General features: G+C 34.2%; 1 protein-coding gene across 2 annotated transcripts in view; it reads right to left on the bottom strand.

Annotated features, from left to right (window-relative positions):
• Positions 1-19,459, bottom strand: part of LOC125658823 (IQCJ-SCHIP1 readthrough transcript protein-like) — a 33,761-nt gene that overhangs the window by 468 nt on the left and 13,834 nt on the right. For both annotated transcript variants that reach the window (XM_048890242.2, XM_056149707.1), the window contains exons 5-13: positions 19,097-19,161; positions 18,477-18,557; positions 14,758-15,448; positions 10,480-10,659; positions 8,324-8,458; positions 8,058-8,129; positions 6,127-6,241; positions 4,306-4,399; positions 1-3,207 (exon numbers count right to left, since the gene is read on the bottom strand). The exon at positions 1-3,207 is cut by the window's left edge and continues 468 nt beyond it. In XM_048890242.2, the coding sequence (XP_048746199.2) occupies positions 3,177-3,207; positions 4,306-4,399; positions 6,127-6,241; positions 8,058-8,129; positions 8,324-8,458; positions 10,480-10,659; positions 14,758-15,448; positions 18,477-18,557; positions 19,097-19,161 (1,464 nt within the window). In that variant the 3' untranslated portion in view covers positions 1-3,176. The remainder of the gene's footprint in view (positions 3,208-4,305; positions 4,400-6,126; positions 6,242-8,057; positions 8,130-8,323; positions 8,459-10,479; positions 10,660-14,757; positions 15,449-18,476; positions 18,558-19,096; positions 19,162-19,459) is intronic.

The following is a 19,459-nucleotide window of genomic DNA, read 5'->3' as shown; positions in this document are numbered from 1 at the left end:
TGACTAATAAAAACCTTTATTTTGTACAAAAACAAGAGAGCTTAATAAAACTATGATAGATAACCACTATTAGTGTAAAAAAATATATATAAAGAAGCATTATCATCTTGCAAGACAATAATTAATTAATCACCAAAATTACATATTCACATGCCTGCACTGAGGTTAAAATGTGTTTGAAACAATTAAATACTGGTGTTATTACTGAAATATATAACATAGAGCAATTTTAATTTAATTCAATTTTTGATGAAAAAAAATGACAGTTAATACCCCCTTTAAACACAGGCACTTGACGTTTTAAATATCTATAAAAAAAAAAAAAAAAATTGTCTTCCTGTAAACATAATACATGTATTGACAATATTATGTTTACAGGAAGACAATTTTTTTTTATTATAGATATTTAAAATGTCAAGTGCCTGTGCCTTTAAAATAGAGATAAGAAAACAGTTTCACCCAGTTTTAAGTTTGCACACTGACAACAAGGACAAAATAGAACGTGGGCGCCTATTTCCCTGTATACAGTAATCAGATCAGGTACGTAAGTAATCAAAGCTGCAGGATTTTGACAGATTGCAACAAATTTTGGGTTTCAAAAATAAATGACATATATTTTGCTTTGGAAAACTCTGAGTACAGATTTCCCTATATACCATTTCTATACCAAAAGTTGCATCTAATAATGATGTACTAAATATGTAAGTCTAGATTGAGAGGTAGACAAGCGAGTGATCCATGTGCATAAAGTTTGTAAATTTTTGACCAGAAAATAAGGAAATTCAGAATTTTTTTTTTACCTTTCTGAAAAAACATTTTTTTTTTTACCTTTCTGTGAATTTAGAATAAGTTAACAGATAAAATTGATACTGTGCACCAACTTGTATTCATGTGCAAGAAAGTTTTGCAAGAACTGCAAGAGCCTCGTTATCGTGAATATTTTCAATGCAAACCTCTCGTATTTGTTTAAGATTATCTCGATCACGAAAATTAGTCACAACAAATCAACTGTTATAACTGGTGAATCACAAAATTAAGTCATCGAGAATAAATGCCAGTTCTCACCTTGAAATAAGCATTTACATGGATATGGTTTACATATGTACAAAATAATCTACAATTTTTTCCATGCCAACTTCTCACAATGGAGGTCATACAAGGCCATTTTCCTACCTTCTCCTTTGTAAATACGTACAAAAAATGCTTACCATGCATAAAAATTTCATATATACAATGTATGTATGTATTAAAATGAGTCCTGCAGAAAATGTGGATTTTCCCCTCGATATTGTTATGCTACAGAAGAAAAGCGCGAGACCCCGGCAGTAATAGTGCTTCATCCACTCTGTGTCGACACACAATCTTCCTATAGACATCGATTTCCTATACCAAACCACTAAAGTTGTAATGAGTATGGCAAAGAATACTGAAAGTTTGAATGTTAAATTTCAAGTGTGCTGAGTCTATAGTTACCTGTATATTCATATGTGCTGAGTCTATATTTATATTCATATGTGCTGAGTCCATACTTTTATTCATATGTGCCGAGTCTATACTTATATTCATATGTGCCGAGTCTATATTTATATTCATATGTGCAAAGTCTATACTTATATTCATATGTGCCGAGTCTATATCTATATTCATATGTGCCGAGTCAATACTTATATTCATATGTGCCAAGTCTATACTTATATTAATGTGTGACCAAATATATTGTTATAATAAAATATGCCGAGTCTATTGTTATGTTCAAGTGTACCGAGTTTAGAGATATATTCATATTATGTGTTCCAGCTCCATACTTCTAGTTTCATAGTTATAATCAAATATGCCAAGTCTATACATGGATTTATATCAATGTAAATATCTCAAACTTTCTTTATTTATAGTTGATACCTTCACAAAATGGTCTTAACATAGAATAATTTTATTTTATTTTTTTCATTAATAACTAACCCCCTACCAAGCATAAGCTTATAATATCTTTCCATTTCAAATTTCAAACAAAAACTACTAAATCACTTATTCTCAAGTGACTTTAACCTTGGCCAAATATCCCTCGTTCCGGGTAACGAAAAAAAAATCTGGTTATTTCTCATTATGAATTTAGAGAAAGAAGAAAATGGAACAGAAAGACACGACAATGCTTAAATTATATCAAATGTAAGTTCCAGCTAAAATCATACCTCCCATTTTCCCCCTAGATGTTCAGGAGTAAATAGGGTAATGAATTATGTATTAGCATTTTCACCATAGGAGTTATGTAGCATTGTCCTAGGGGTTGAATACGCTGCCTCAAGAGTTTAACATTTCCGGTAGCGGCCACTATACTTGTTATAACTATGCATCCACATGTTCTATTTCATTTTATGTGAGAAGAGAACTTTTCCAAAGATGTATTATTTGGTAGATGAGCCACACAGCTTCATCTTGAGACAAAAAAACCTAACCAGGTCACCCAGGGTTCACGAGTTGCACAATTTTGGTAAAGTCTTCAAGATTATTAAAAAAAGTATCACTGTACACTTTGTCTGCTTTATCATCTATAGAAAAAGAATTCAAAGATCTTCACACTTTCTGGATACGAGTCACAAACCATCAATCACTATTGAGGCCTGAAGTCTTGTTTTAGGATTTTGGCTACAGTGTATAACCTCACAGTCCTTAAAAATAAGACTCGAGATCAGACTTCCTCTCGTGAAAAATTTGAAATGTTTACAAAACTAAGGATGAAGCAAAATATCGGACAAACACTGGTTGCATCACAAATATGTACTTACTATAAAATATCTTTAGATAAGCTTATTGAAATGTAGACCAGCAATCTTCAGTTTGTAAAGCTGAAACCGTTAGTAAAAATTAATGAATTGCCGCATTACTTCATATATTTTCTTCAAACAAAATGCAGACTGAAAACATGCACATATAGATAAGATATTTTGCATTGCAACTATAAATCCAATTCTACAATTTGGTGATGCTACATATCAGCATTCAAGTCAATCCTCTGGAGACTTGGATGTTACCCAGGGAACAGAAGCTACACAAACAATGAACTGCTTGTAGGAGAATCCACAAAACTTTCTGACACAACCAGGACACTTGAAGGTATTCTGCAACATTCCTCATCTCAGGACAGAGTGTTTTTGTGGTCCAAATATATTCTCTTGAGTTTATTGTCTTTTTCCTGCCTCTTCAACTCTCCTGAAATATTTTATAAGAATTTGATTTGGCAAAGAAAGTATTCTACGATTTCGGTAAGGCCACAAGAGCCACGAACACTCACACAATCACCTATTTCTGAGTAAGACAAGCTAGGGAGTTCCAACTGTGGCTGAACATCATGTCAATACCCACTATTGGACCATTGTACACAAGATGTCAATACCCACTATAGGACGATTGTACACACGATAAGGGTCATTCATATCATTTGATACTGTAAAGTCCTTATTTTACGTGAATACTTATTATCGTGAAATGACTCATGGACGTCAAATTGCATGAAAATAAATCCGCGAGTGCTCTGCTGATCAAGTGTTTTTGCATGTATTTTAATAATATAAAAGTCAAAGTGAGAAATATATTTTTGCGAGTGATGTTTCTCGTGAAATTACGGGATAATAAATTCCTCGCATATATTTAGGAATTACAGTACTATCTTAAACCACATTCCAAAGTACATTCCTCTCCTTCCTTTTTGATCAGTGTTAATGAAACCCAGACTAGTAAAAGGATGAGATTTCTGCACAGACTGTACATTCTGTTTCAACATGTATAACAGTATCTTCAGTTTCTACATTGAAAAATTCATGGATAATATCATCTAATTCTATGTTATATGGTCTCTCTTTCTCTTTGGATATTAAATTGTCACAGTAAAGCTATGTTCTAACTATGCTTTACAAAAAGCTACCGGCATCGACCCATGAAAAGATAGTATATCACAAAAACTAAATAATTTTCCCAGTGATTTATAATGATAACCGTAGTAAAACAGCGAACACACTTATAATGAATTTACACTTACAGCAAAATGATTTTGATTCGCTGTTATAGTAGCTTTAAACCATACCATGGACGTATTAGTTATAATGAATTACAGTCATAACGAATCAACATTTTTCTTCCCAAGAACTTCACTATAAGCGTGTTTTACTGTATACAAAGTTTTATCAAATTTCCCCCTATGCAATGAATTATTCTATGAAACATCACAAGAGCGGAATAAACGCATGACCCCCTAAAGTGTTGAAGAAATATAAAGACAAGGTCATACATGTATGCAACAGGCTTACATACCTCGTAAGGTCCTCTATGTCCACAAGCATGGAGTCCTGACTCATGTGTAATTCATCTCTTTCCATTAGGAGATTCATTAATTCCTCATTTAAATCTGTAAATAGACATACAACCATTACAAGCATAAGTTCATAGCAAAAGGCTCACAGGTCTTATCGGTCACCTGAGTATTAAATCACTAGCCCCAAGGGTCATGGAATCTAGAAAGAGGCCCACAGGTCTTATCGGTCAACTGAGTATCAAATCACTAGTCCCAAGGGCTATGGAATCTAGAAGAAATATTGTTCTGCATATCTAATCTAAATTTTAATATTCAGCAACAGTATAAAACAAGATGTGTTCTTAAATGATGAAAGACTTTATACAACATATGTAACATCTAGTATGTATCTATAGTTTTTCTTGCATGCCAGATGTGCAATTGTAAAATAGAAGATTTTTTAATACTGGTCAATGAATGGCAGTTTTTACTCTACATCGAAGACCCAGGGGTTCAAAAGCCCTGACATTTCTAAATTACATCACCCTTCTCCAAAAGATGCTTAATACCAAATTTGAAAAAACTGACATTTTGCCCCACCCTGATACCAAAACCGATTATGAAATTTACAATATTGGTAAAGGACTATCTGCTCATGAAATTTACAATTTTGGTCGAGGACTTCCTGCTTTGCTCTACATCACTACGTATTTAGTTTTTCTTAAATATATCAATTTAGTATCAATAGCATTAATGAAAATGTTCTAAAATAATTTGCATATAAACAATATCTACCAAGTTTGGCCTCGCCCTGGAGTCAGAATCCCAGAATCATGAAATTTACAATTTTGGTCGAGGCCTTCCAGCTCTGCTCTACATCACTATGTATTTATTTTTTTCTTACAGATATTAGGTTGTAGAGAAATTTATTTTTTAAACTTGGTGAATGTCTAGATAGTGTTTATGTGTAACGCAGTATATAACGCTGCGCTCCCACTTGCTAATAATCATCATTCAAATAAAAGAAAGAAAGAAAAATATTAAATGATACTGCAAATACAGTGGATAATGGTGAATAAAAGCTAAGCTTTTAATGGTATATAACACTACTGGCACTTTAAAGGGACTGGTTCACAATTTTTGATAAAAATATTTTTCATTTTTGATGGTAAACATTAAAAATATAACTTGTTTGATATTGACAGCCAAAATTTTGACCTTCTAAATGCAAGAATAAAAGCAATATTTTAGTCTTAAATCTGTGTTATGTAAACAAAGACTCGAGTCTTTTTATGTATACAAACCAAGTGAAATATTGATTTTGTAATATAAAGCATCTTAATTTTGCATAGTCACAACTTTTAACTTTTAGATGAACCATTTACCCCCAAAATGCTTGAAATATTAAAGATATATCAAACTTAGATCGACATCCATTTCTTTTGAAAATTTCGTAAACAATAACATACCCCAATCTTTGTTTAAAAAACAAATAATAAACTTTCTAAAATGAGCATCTGTGATATGTATAAGCTTAATTTTTATGTGAAATCCTTTAAACACATTAGACAGCAGATTTTGATGATTAAAAGTGAAAAAGAAAATTTTGGGAAAATCGTGAATCAGTCCCTTTAATAATCAGCTGGTCAAAGGTCACGTAATGTCACTGTACCACATGGCTAACCTTACTAATTAACAAGAGTTTTTAAAATCGGGACTTAAATTTAAATCTGTATTTATCACAATATTTCAGCAAAACTACTATTGCATAAGAAAGACAAATAGCATACAAGTTTGTGTAGTTTAAAAATTAACATGCGATCTGTCCTTAATTAACTTACTTTCTATTTGTGTGTGAAGATCATTCACTAAGACCTGAAGTTGCCCCAGATTCAACAGACACAGATCCTGGTTTCCTACTCTGTGTTGTAAGTTTTCTAGAAATGGCATCTTCACCTGTAACACATAAAACACACTGTCTACAGCTGTAACACATAAAACACACTGTCTACAGCTGTGATTGCTTACACTGTAACACATAAAACACACTGTCTACAGCTGTGACACATAAAACACACTGTCTACAGCTGTAACACATAAAACACACTGTCTACAGCTGTAACACATAAAAAACACTGTCTACAGCTGTGATTGCTTACACTGTAACACATAAAACACACTGTCTACAGCTGTGACACATAAAACACACTGTCTACAGCTGTAACACATAAAACACACTGTCTACAGCTGTGATTGCTTACACTGTAACACATAAAACACACTGTCTACAGCTGTAACACATAAAACACACTGTCTACAGCTGTGATTGCTTACACTGTAACACATAAAACACACTGTCTACAGTTGTAACACATAAAACACACTGTCTACAGCTGTAACACATAAAACACTGTCTACAGCTGTAACACATAAAACACACTGTCTACAGCTGTGATTGCTTACACTGTAACACATAAAACACACTGTCTACAGCTGTGATTGCTTACACTGTAACACATAAACACACTGTCTATTTTACAGAAGTGTTTGTATGAATTAGATCAATATTCACTTACGGTCTACTAAGACATTTGATTACAGAAGTGTTTGTATGAATTAGATCAATATTCACTTACGGTCTACTAAGACATTTGATTACAGAAGTGTTTGTATGAATTAGATCAATATTCACTTACGGTCTACTAAGACATTTGATTACAGAAGTGTTTGTATGAATTAGATCAATATTCACTTACGGTCTACTAAGACATTTGATTACAGAAGTGTTTGTATGAATTAGATCAATATTCACTTACAGTCTACCAAGACACTGGATTACAGAAGTGTTTGTATAAATTAGATACTTTTGATGTTAAGTAGGTGGGATAGATAAAACTATTTATAATCTCAGCAAAAGAAATCATGAATTTACTATGTATATTGTGACAATATGCATGTCCTGCCATTTTCTTCCAGATGGTCAAAAATTTACATTTTTCTAAGCTGTATATGTTCTGGAAGTAAGGTGTATGTGTGTTGACCACAACCAAATTAATATATAAATAAATGTGCGTGTGACAACTTTAAAATTACTCTGACAACAACAGTTATAAGAATATTAAAGTACCACACAAACGTTTCACTGACTGACGATAAATCTAGTGTTCGGAGTTTCAGAATGTGTAAAAGTGAAAGTAGAATATTCTGTAACGCTTGGAATCACGATGTAAACAGCATACCTCAGAGTAACTCTAATCCTTAACGAATATTTCAGACAAGTGGAAATTGTGTCTAGACAAGTATGTATCCCTATAATAGATTTAAGTAAGAAATACACATCCCTGCATTGACACTGCATGCTGTATCCCTATAATAGATTTAAGTAAGAAATACACATCCCTGCATTGACACTGCATGCTGTATCCCTATAATAGATTTAAGTAAGAAATACACATCCCTGCATTGACACTGCATGCTGTATCCCTATAATAGATTTAAGTAAGAAATACACATCCCTGCATTGACACTGCATGCTGTATCCCTATAATAGATTTAAGTAAGAAATACACATCCCTGCATTGACACTGCATGCTGTATCCCTATAATAGATTTAAGTAAGAAATACACATCCCTGCATTGACACTGCATGCTGTATCCCTATAATAGATTTAAGTAAGAAATACACATCCCTGCATTGACACTGCATGCTGGCAACACTGTTTTAATCAATGTTGTATCAGTGTTTGCCCACTGAATGATAAAACAGACTTACCACATTAGCAATAGGAGATTTCTTTTTAATTTGTTTCTCTACCTCTAACTGCATATGGGCCATAGTCCCTGCCTATAGAAAATAATGGATGGTTTTCATTTAATATAATACATGTATAATGCATATCATATTTTACAGAAAAAAGAAGTCATCATATTCTCTGTGATTTTAGAATTAATGCAAAAAAAATTCTCATGTCATTTTCTTCAATTTAAGGTTAATGTAAGATTTTTCTCACTTTACGACTAATGTAAGACATTTCTCACTTGCACCAGCGCTATTTTTGCCTCTTGCTGTAACTTGGCTTGCTTTATCAAAAACTCTCCATCCTTTTCCTGTTCCTCATCAGCTGTTCTGCCACTTTGACCTTCTTGTTGACTGTAGTTACCCATGGACACATTCTGATTTGTACAAGAGATGTAATGTTCATTTGAGCCACTTAAAATGACCGTGGATGCATTCATAATTCTCTCAATAATATGAATCCTACGTATGAATGCCTTTGGGACCACTGTTTGTACACAGTTACTGTAGCATTGGTAGCTTTTAAATTGTAAACGGTATGGGTATTTTACTAACCAATGTTAACATAACTATATACTATGGTGACCAATGACAAACCACTGGTTCCCACTTATTACCATATTAAAATAGCAAGAAATTCAAAATTCTGTGATGTCAACAGCCATTTCACAATTTTAGAAAAATTGGTTGCAATAAACAAAAATACATTTTCCTGTTTACAAAGAGATATAGTTTGTTTACAGGTCTCATACAAAAGTTAGCCAAACAAAACAAAATGAATTAATCAAACATAATTCCAAATATAAAGAAGAAATTCAGTTTTTTCTTCACTTCTTTTATCACCCTACCCTTAGGGGCCATGGTTTGAACCTACACTATATCAGGAAGCTTTCATGTAAATTTCCACGTTTCTAGCCCGGTGGTTCTTGAGAAAATTTTCCCTATGCATGTATATTTGCATATAAACCTTTAATCCCCTATTGTGGTCCCAAACTACCTCCAGGGGTCATGATATCATTTAAACAATTTGAACAAACTTGAATCTACTCTATATCAGGAAGCTTTCATTTAAATTTCTATGTTTCTGGCCCAGTGGTTCTTGAGTAGAAGATTTTTAAAGATTTTCCCTAGGCTATATATTTGCACATAAAACTTTGATCCTCTATTGTGCCCCTACTAAAGCCAGACCGACCCCTGTCCTACCAATTATCTTTACAAATGTTCAAGAGATTATTGAACAAATGTTATTTTGGAGTTGACAATTGTATTTTTTGCAGAGATAATTAATATTAAAGCACATGAAGTTGAAATAATAGCACAACGTGAGGCCCTCGTGTTCAGCATGTTAATATACAACGTGAGGCCCTCGTGTCCAGAATGTTAATATACAACGCGAGGCCCTCATGTCCAGTATGTTAATATACGTGAGGGCTTCGTGTTCAGTATGTTAATATACAATGTGAGGCCCTCGTGTTCAGTATGTTAATATACAATGTGAGGCCCTCGTGTTCAGTATGTTAATATACAACATGAGGCGTTCGTGTCCAGTACGTTAATATACGTGAGGGCCTCGTGTTCAGTATGTTAATATACAATGTGAGGCCCTCGTGTTCAGTATGTTAATATACAATGTGAGGCCCTCGTGTTCAGTATGTTAATATACAACGTGAGGCCCTTGTGTTCAGTATGTTAATATACAATGTGAGGCCCTCGTGTTCAGTATGTTAATATACAATGTGAGGCCCTCGTGTTCAGTATGTTAATATACAACATGAGGCGTTCGTGTCCAGTACGTTAATATACGTGAGGGCCTCGTGTTCAGTATGTTAATATACAATGTGAGGCCCTCGTGTTCAGTATGTTAATATACAATGTGAGGCCCTCGTGTTCAGTATGTTAATATACAACGTGAGGCCCTTGTGTTCAGTATGTTAATATACAACGTGAGGCCCTCGTGTCCAGTATGTTAATATACAACGTGAGGCCCTCGTGTCCAGTACGTTAATATATGTGAGGGCCTCGTGTTCAGTATGTTAATATACAACGTGAGGCCCTCGTGTCCAGTATGTTAATATACAACGTGAGGCCCTCGTGTCCAGTACGTTAATATACGTGAGGGCCTCGTGTTCAGAATGTTAACAGTATGTTAATATACAACGTGAGGCCTTCGTGTTCAGTATGTTAGTATACTTGTACTGGAGATTGTGACCATGTTTCTTTGTGTATTTTGAAAATAAAGTCTGAGAAAAAAATAATATAATTCCTATAATTTCCTACCTACCCATCTCTTGGATGTTAGCAGAAACTGAATACAACAATTTTTGTTTTTGGCCTAAAGGAGTTAATGCGTCTTGGTTCACCGAGTGGTAGTACACAGTAAGATACTGCATTCAGTTACCTGTTGTGATGGTGGGCCAGCCATCTCCTGCTCCTCATTCATGAAACAGATTTGTAATTTAGTGTTGGCAGACTTTGTTACAAGGGGTTTCTTGTAAGATCTTTGGCTGCTGCAACTATCATCCATCCCATTGTCCATGGCCAACTTCTGTCGAATTGCCTCTCTGTCATTTCTTTGTGTCTACAGAAATAAGTAGTATGAATAAGACGAGGCTAAGGCAACACAAGTCAGAATCCAAGCTATCTCAACTTTCACATGTTGAAATCAGTCTGAGAGCAGGTTAAAAACTTTATTCATTTTTTTTCATTGATTAACAAACACATTCTACAACAGTTTACTTATATCAATGCTTCTCGTCGGCTCTATAACTTATATCAATGCTTCTCGTCGGCTTGACGTTTGCACAAAAGCGGTCATTGATGTGGTAGGAAAATGGAGAACCTGAAGGAACCTGCGTGTCTAAGTAGCCGACATTATCCTCTCACATACAACCACTGCCAATCCTGAGGATCAAACTTGGATGACAGCATTAAGAGACGAGTGTGTTCACTACCATGCTAGCTGACACTCAGTAGTGATGGTGAGTAGTTGTGTTATCGATCATTGTTAAATCCATCACACTATCAGGAGTTTGAGCCAAGAATAGTCCAAGTTAAAATCTCAAAGTAATGTTCAGTACCTCATAATCACTATAGTGTTACACAGTAATGAAAATTGTATGCATACAAATCTGAGCTTCTGATAGATTAATTAACAGAACTTGTACACATACCTGTGGTAAATGAATCTGGAAATTTGTGATTCCAATTTTCATAAATACACCAAAAAAAATTATAATATCAATATCATTAAAAAAAATTGTCTGTGAAACACTTATGCCCCCATTTGGCAGTAAAGTAATTATGATGCCTATTGCAAAGAAAATTCTTGTCACAAGAAATACACATGTGAAATATGAATCAAAGTCATATCACTAACAATTCAAAGGATATGGTCAAAGTTAAAGATTTTGAAAATAGGTCTAACTTAAAAGGTCAAGGTCATGAGGTAAACAAGATGTGTTTGTGAAACACAAATGCCCCTGATAATGGCCAATTCCGAAGATGGCCAAGGTCAAAAGGACAAATATCTTGGTACCAGTAGAAAGATCTTGTCACAAGAAAAGCTCAAGTACAATATGAAAGCTCTAATATTTACCATTTAGAAGTTATGACCTATGTAAAAAAAAAATTAAAAGTAGGTCAAATGTCAAGGTCAAAAGGATTAGTACCAACGGAAAGGTCTTGTCACAAGGAATACTCATGTGAAATATCAAAGCTCTATCACTTCCTTTTCAAAAGTTATAAGCAAGGTAAAAACTTTCAAAAACTAGATTAAACTCCAAGGTCAAGGTCACTGGGTCAATAATGTTGGTACCCACGGAAAGGTTTTGTCACAAGGAATACTCATGTGAAATATCAAAGCTCTATCTCTTACTGTTCAAAAGTTATTAGCAATGTTAAAGTTTTCAAAAAGTAGGTCAAACTCCAAGGTCAAGGTCACAGGGTCAATAATATTGGTACCCACGGAAGAGTCGTGTCACAAGGAATACTCATGTGAAATATCAAAGCTCTATCACTTACTGTTCAAAAGTTATTAGCAAGGTTAAAGTTTCAGACAGAATGACAGACGGGACAAAAACAAAAACAAAAACAACGAAGGGTCCTGTCACAAGAAATACTCATGTGAAATATCAAAGCACTATCTCTTACTGTTCAAAAGTTATTAGCAAGGTTAAAGTTTCAGACAGAATGACAGACGGGACAAAAACAATATGCCCCCCCCCCCCCCCCCCCCCCCATCTTCGGGGCATAAAAAAAAATTGGTATTAAAAGAAAGGTCTAGGCCTAAATCTAAATGTAGGTTAAAGTTTTTCAAAAGTAAGTAAAGTTGAAGGTCACTAGGTCAAAGAAACCTCAATTACCATCCATTCAAAAGTTATGAGCAAGGTAAAAGTTTTGGCAGATAAACAGATAGACGGAGAGGCCAAAAATACACCCTGAACCTCCGATTATTTGGGCATAAAATGATACACTACATTTTCTTGCCCATATGAAGATAAAGACTAATATGTTTCTGACAATATGAACCCCTAATGTGTTTTTGAAAAAAAAAAAACAAGAAGAGAACATTCTTGACAGTATGATTTCCTAAGAAGACATATATGTAATGGATCAATGTAATGCAGTTTTATCAATAAGTATTGTCAGATCGAGTTTTCTATTGGGAAGCTGATCAGTTGGGAGTGTTTTATTTGGATGTTAATTCTCTCTATGTATATGTACATGTATTAGATGGGAGTGTTTTATTGGATGTTAATCTTTTCTTTGATTACTACCACATTACTGTATGCATATGTATTAGGTGGGTGTGTTTTATTTGGATGTTAATCTTTTCTTTGATTACTACCACATTACTGTATGTATATGTATTAGGTGGGTGTGTTTTATTTGGATGTTAATCCTCTCTTTGATTACTACCACATTACTGTATGCATATGTATTAGGTGGGTGTGTTTTATTTGGATGTTAATCCTCTCTTTGATTACTACCACATTACTGTATGTATATGTATTAGGTGGGAGTGTTTTATCCACAGAGCTCTACCTAGTTTGGGACTAGGGTACACAGAATCCTAGCTGGTGGGGGACTAGGGTACACAGAATCCTAGCTGGTGGGGGACTAGGATTGAAGATCCCATAAACAGTTAGGTCAAGGAAATGAAATATGAATTTCAAACTCTATTTTGGGCTGATCGGAATGTTTTTGGTATTCTATTATTACACTTTATTTTGTTGAGTTTTGCCTTTATGTTTAATTTATTATATGAAATATGACACAAAATGTTTACATTTGACGTTATGTTTATGTGTCACTCTATTATGATGTCACAATGGAAAACCTTCCGTCCTGTTAATGCACGTTTTATAGCCTCAAATGTTGTGCATTAGCCAATCAAAATGCAAATTACAAACAGTTGCATTTCAATTCTTTCTATTAAACAAGGGTCATTGAGTCAACCGAATATTACATGACAAATATCTTATATCAGAAAAGTTGCACATTGTTTGCAATGAGTTCATCTTACAAACTAAAAGGATTGATGAAAGGTGAAGACAACCAACATTGATCAATCTCGTACCTCCTATAAGGAATAAGGAATACAAAACAGAGTGGCTGAAAGATGGGCAAAGACGGGCCCCTTGATATACTAAAGATGGAATCAAGTGTCTAGGAGGATTAAGTATCCCCTGTAGACCGGTCACACCCGCCGTGAGGAATTACACACAAAATTCAAATATCCAGCTGACTTCAACCTGTTACAGACTGTGATGTTAAAATGCGAAATATTTCAGTATCAAGTTAACTTCCCATTTCCAGAGTTAAAACAAACAATATGAAAAAGGATTTGCCAAATTGTTTATCAACCCCACAAAACCCACTGATTGCACGTTAATTAATTGATAACTTGAGCAACATTTTAAAGTGTGATCCTTGAGACAAGCGAAGACCCTTAACATCTTGCAACACAACTTTAGACATTTAATCAGCCTACCCATTTAATATAACGCAGTTGATGTAAACAGTGCATGCATTGACTTGTGACGTCATATTAGCTGCAATGTGTTTTCTTTCAAACCAAGCAATTATCAACAAAATGTATGAAGGTATGAAACAGCTTGACGTCTGGAATTTTTGCGGATTTCTCCAAACAATTCAGTTATTAAATCTACGGAGCTGTCAAAGAAGTACACCACAGTGACATTCTTCTTATAGAGCACTATGGTAATATTCATCATTTTTCAGCTAGAGCAAATCATGTGACTCTTGTATGCAATCATTGGAGTGAGCTTGTCGCTAAATGCAACGTGAGCTTTGCTTGCTTTAATCATAATTAACAGTGCCAACTAAACAATATCACCACCAAACAATAGTTTGTGCTGTTTAAAACGAAAGTGTTAGGGACTATAACTCTCAGTCATGCTCGACCAAAACGCACTGTAATCGAAAACTATACAGTCGTTGAATAAAGTTAAAATTTCATGAAATCACACGTCGTTGGTCGCGTCAGACAGGTTGTCGTTTAATATAGGTACAATAAATAGGGTAACGACGTAGTCGCTTCATACAGTGGGTCACTATTGCAGTTTTAACTGTAGTTACAATTTCTAACATTCCGGTATATATCATTTCTAAGAACAAATTCACATGAAAAATAACATATTTTTTCACAACCTACCAATTTACTGCTATTTTCTGTTGCTTGCTGTAGTTTCAGTTCTAGATCATCCCAGTCTAAAGAGGGTAGAGCCGTTTCTATGTTGTATACCTCAAAATCATCCGTTTTCACTGACCCAGATTCCACATTAGTATTTGGTTGATTTTCATTCTTAGACTCTTTGGTTTCATTGGCAGGTTTTCTATCACAGATATCCTTGTTATCACTTGATACTTCCTCAGTTTTATCTTCAGGTTCAACAAAATCTGAGTTCACTTTCTGAAGTTCAGCAAATTCTTGAGCCAGACTGAGAAGGTTGACCTTACGTAACCGTTTGTTGAAGTCCTCCACACTTTCACCTGCATAATGCTCAATGGTTTGGTTATTTTCTGGATTGCCGTTTCCTGTGAGTTCTCTGAGGCTACTCTCTGTCACAGACACTTCTGAGTAAGAAGAGGACACAGAGTCACTTTCCTCTACAGTAGTGGACATTTCCTGATCAGTCTCTGCTACAGTAGTGGGCGTTTCCTGATCAGTCTCTGCTACAGTAGTGGGCGTTTCCTGATCAGTCTCTGCTACAGTAGTGGGCGTTTCCTGATCAGTCTCTGCTGGATGCTGCACAGTTTTCTCTGTAGAATTATCTTTCTTCGTGTCATCCTCCTCTTGAACTTTGACTTTGTTTCTGAGGTATGAGCGCCATGCCCGCTGAATACTGTAACCAAACAAACAGGACAGCTAATTCCTTCTCTGGTTTTCTGATTTTTGAAAGTGTTAGAAATAAATCAAGTAATTGTTTTGTGTCAATTGAAACCAAGCCTCACCACACTGAATTGCTGAAAATTTGACCTTGGCCTTTATAAATGATCCTGAACTTTATCAGTCATATACCTTGTAACCTTGACCCCTTCAGTTCATCAAAAGACAAAAAAAAATCAAAGAAAGAAGGCTAAAAACAAATTACCACCACCATCTTTCATCTCAGACATAATTACTTCTAAGGGTACTAAGAAATTTTGTCTAATTATTGTGAGAAAAAAACTGTGCCACAAGCCCACAATACTCTCAATAAACTATAAAATGACATGGCCACCCAAGACCCAAGAGCTATCTGTGACCTTTGACCAGATGCAGCAAACTCTATAGGTGTCTTCTACCTTACTTGATATAAATTAAAAACTTTACCAGTCTTATCGTGACACTCTCCTGGCATGGACAGACATGATTTACATTTCATATGGATACAAGTTCTTTCAACGAATTTCACTATTTCTTTCGTATGGAGGTTGTCCTTTTTGGAATCAGATTTTTAAACACAATCAAGATTTAACAGATGAAACTAAAAGTTTTTACATAGTGAGAACAAATGTACATGTAATTCTATTTATAATCAATCAAATAAGAACAATATCAGAAATGCATTGTACAGATACAAAGCAGCACAACATTACAAACAACGTCATGTCACCATATACATGTAGTACTTAAACAGGACATCTCTTCTTAACCTGTTTTAGGTTACAACGTCATGTCACCATATAGCTAACAATGAATTTTTAGCTAAATTTTAAGATGTTCGACTCTGTGGTTTTTGTTTTTAAAATGTTAAATAAGAAGCCAAAGAGAAATATAAAATATGATATAACTCCGTAACTGTGAAAGTATCAATCAATCCAAATACTGAATATCTTAGTAACTGTGAAAGTATCAATCAAATCTGTAAAAATAGCAAATACTAAATAACTAATAACTGTGACAAACCTCATAATACCTATCATTATTTACTTGATTATACAGATACTTCATTGTACCTATATACCTACTTCATTATACCTATATACCTACTTCATTATACCTATATACCTACTTCATTATACCTATACCTACTTCATTATACCTATATACCTACTTCATTATACCTATACCTACATCATTATATCTATATACCTACTTCATTATACCTATACCTACTTCATTATACCTATATATCTACTTCAATATACCTAAATATCTACTTCATTATATCTATATACCGACTTCATTACATCTATATACCTACTTCATTATACCTATACCTACTTCATTATACCTATATATCTACTTCATTATACCTATATACCTACTTCATTATACCTAGTATATACCTACTTCATTATATCTATATATCTACTTCATTATACACATATACCTACTTCATTAAACCTATATACCTACTTCATTATATCTAAATATCTTTATTTCATTAAACCTATATACCTACATCATTATATCTATATTTACTTACTTCATTATGCCTATATACCTACTTCATTATACCTAGTATATACCTATTTCATTATACCTCCACCAGGTATCTGATATGGAGAGCTGAGATTCTTCCTGGTTTAATCCCTAAATGGGCATTTGGAGGTTGTTGGTTTCCAAGAGGAAAGTAAGGGCATGTGTGACATTTTTCAATGATATATATTTTTTCATGACATTTCACACAAAATTCACTTGCAATTTATTCAAATTCTTGGGGTATATTACCATGTCTGTTTCAGAGTTAGCATATTTTGATAGTTGCTGGTTGTTGCATTGCCAAGTAAAAATGTGAAGTCAGCTCTTATGTATTACAGAAGTTCTTATATACAAACATTACAAAGTCATTGTACTAAAGAAGAAAAAAATCATTTGAACAATTAGTGATCCAACCCATGACACTTGCAATACTAGATAGTTGATCTAACCAATGAGTTACCCAGGCTGATTATTATTTAGGTGATCTAACCACTGAGTTACCCAGGCTGATTATTATTTAGGTGATCTAACCACTGAGTTACCCAGACTGATTATTATTTAGGTGATCTAACCACTGAGTTACCCAGGCTGATTATTATTTAGGTGATCTAACCACTGAGTTACCCAGGCTGATTATTATTTAGGTGATCTAACCACTGAGTTACCCAGACTGATTATTAGTTAAGTGATCTAACCACTGAGTTACCCAGACTGATTATTAGTTAAGTGATCTAACCACTGAGTTACCCAGACTGATTATTAGTTAAGTGATCTAACCACTGAGTTACCCAGGCTGATTACGAGTTAAGTGATATAACCCCGGCCGATATACATTACTAGTTAAGTGATATAACCCAGGTCGATATACATTACTAGTTAAGTGATATAACCCAGGTCGATATACATTACTAATTAAGTGATATAACCCAGGCCAATATACATTATTTACTAGTCAAGTGATATAACCCAGGCCAATATACATTACTAGTTAAGTGATATAACCCAGGTCGATATACATTACTAGTTAAGTGATATAACCCAGGTCGATATACATTACTAGTTAAGTGATATAACCCAGGTCGATATACATTACTAGTTAAGTGATATAACCCAGGCCGATATACAGAGCATGGTAATACTACTACAATATAAAATTTAAACCAATTTCAGAAATTATACAAGAACTCTTCATATCGAGGAGATGAAAAAATGATTTTGGAGAAAATGTAAGAAACATCGCATATGTCCATAACAATTGCAACATGGTAGAAAATATGTGTCAACATGGAGCTGACTTTACAATGTTTGGTATGAAGACACCAAAATTTGTTGTAAAACTGGCTTTTAGATGCATTGAAGAATGATCTTTGAAAACTATGATCTGGACTTCGAAATGCATCCTTTCAACAAAATGTATCTCTGAGAATGTAACTCTCCATTGTCTCCGTCGATACTTTACTTACGTTACAACATCCATTATGTAATGCCTGGATTTATTCCTTCGTCTGGTAATATTATCATCCAGTAAAACTTCAAGACGATGACTGTAATTATACATAGACATTTACTGCATCTGATTCATCATCAGAGCATAAAGCCAACACAACACACAAGTGTGTTCTAGATTACATCTAAAAATATAAACAGTGTCGGTCAGTCTCTTAAAAATCAACTTTTTTCTTGAAATTTCTAAATAGTGCAGTGTAGGTATCAGTACTGACATCAATATTTTCACTTTAAATTTGATTTAAAATGTTAACAGGTATCATTGCCATCCTTGGTTTTCTGAACAATAACTTGTCAGGTTAAAAATATTTACATTTCAAAATATGTGTAAAATTCAGGAAATCGTAATTATATGTACTTAAGGTTCTTTATTTCTTTGAAGTACCATGAATTTGCATTTAAAAAGTATAGTATAAAATAATTTTGGTTTTAATCATAAGACCTTTTGAAAAATCCCTCCCCCCCTTCCAAGTCCAGAATTTACTATTAATGGTCTGATGATGTCATACCAGCTAACGGTGTCATTAATAAAGTCAGGTCATGTGATGACACTTCTGGTTTTGTTTATAAGCCTTACTTCTCAACCAGTAGTTCCCCTTCCTCTACCTGCTGCTGGACCTTAAGTTGCAGCACAAACTCTTCCTGCAAAAAAAAAATCCATAATGAACCTAGAATTGTCTAGATGGGAATCACTCCTCCTTCATCAGAAGAGTTCCAAATCTCCAGTTCATTAAAAGGCAAAAAAACGGAATACATATCTATGTCAGCATTTCACAAATTCTATCTATGGTCATTATAACAATCTAATTTGCAAATATAACCTGTCATTAGATTTAATAGCAATTGTTAAGCCGTCCTTTACATACTGATTTTGACTACAGATTACTCCATTTACCTGATCAAGATATAGGGCTCAACAGTTCAACAGGGGATGACTACT

This window comes from Ostrea edulis, chromosome 9 (genome assembly GCF_947568905.1).
Source record: "Ostrea edulis chromosome 9, xbOstEdul1.1, whole genome shotgun sequence".
Taxonomy (NCBI): Eukaryota; Metazoa; Mollusca; class Bivalvia; order Ostreida; family Ostreidae; genus Ostrea; species Ostrea edulis.
This window is presented reverse-complemented; position numbering and strand designations above follow the sequence as displayed.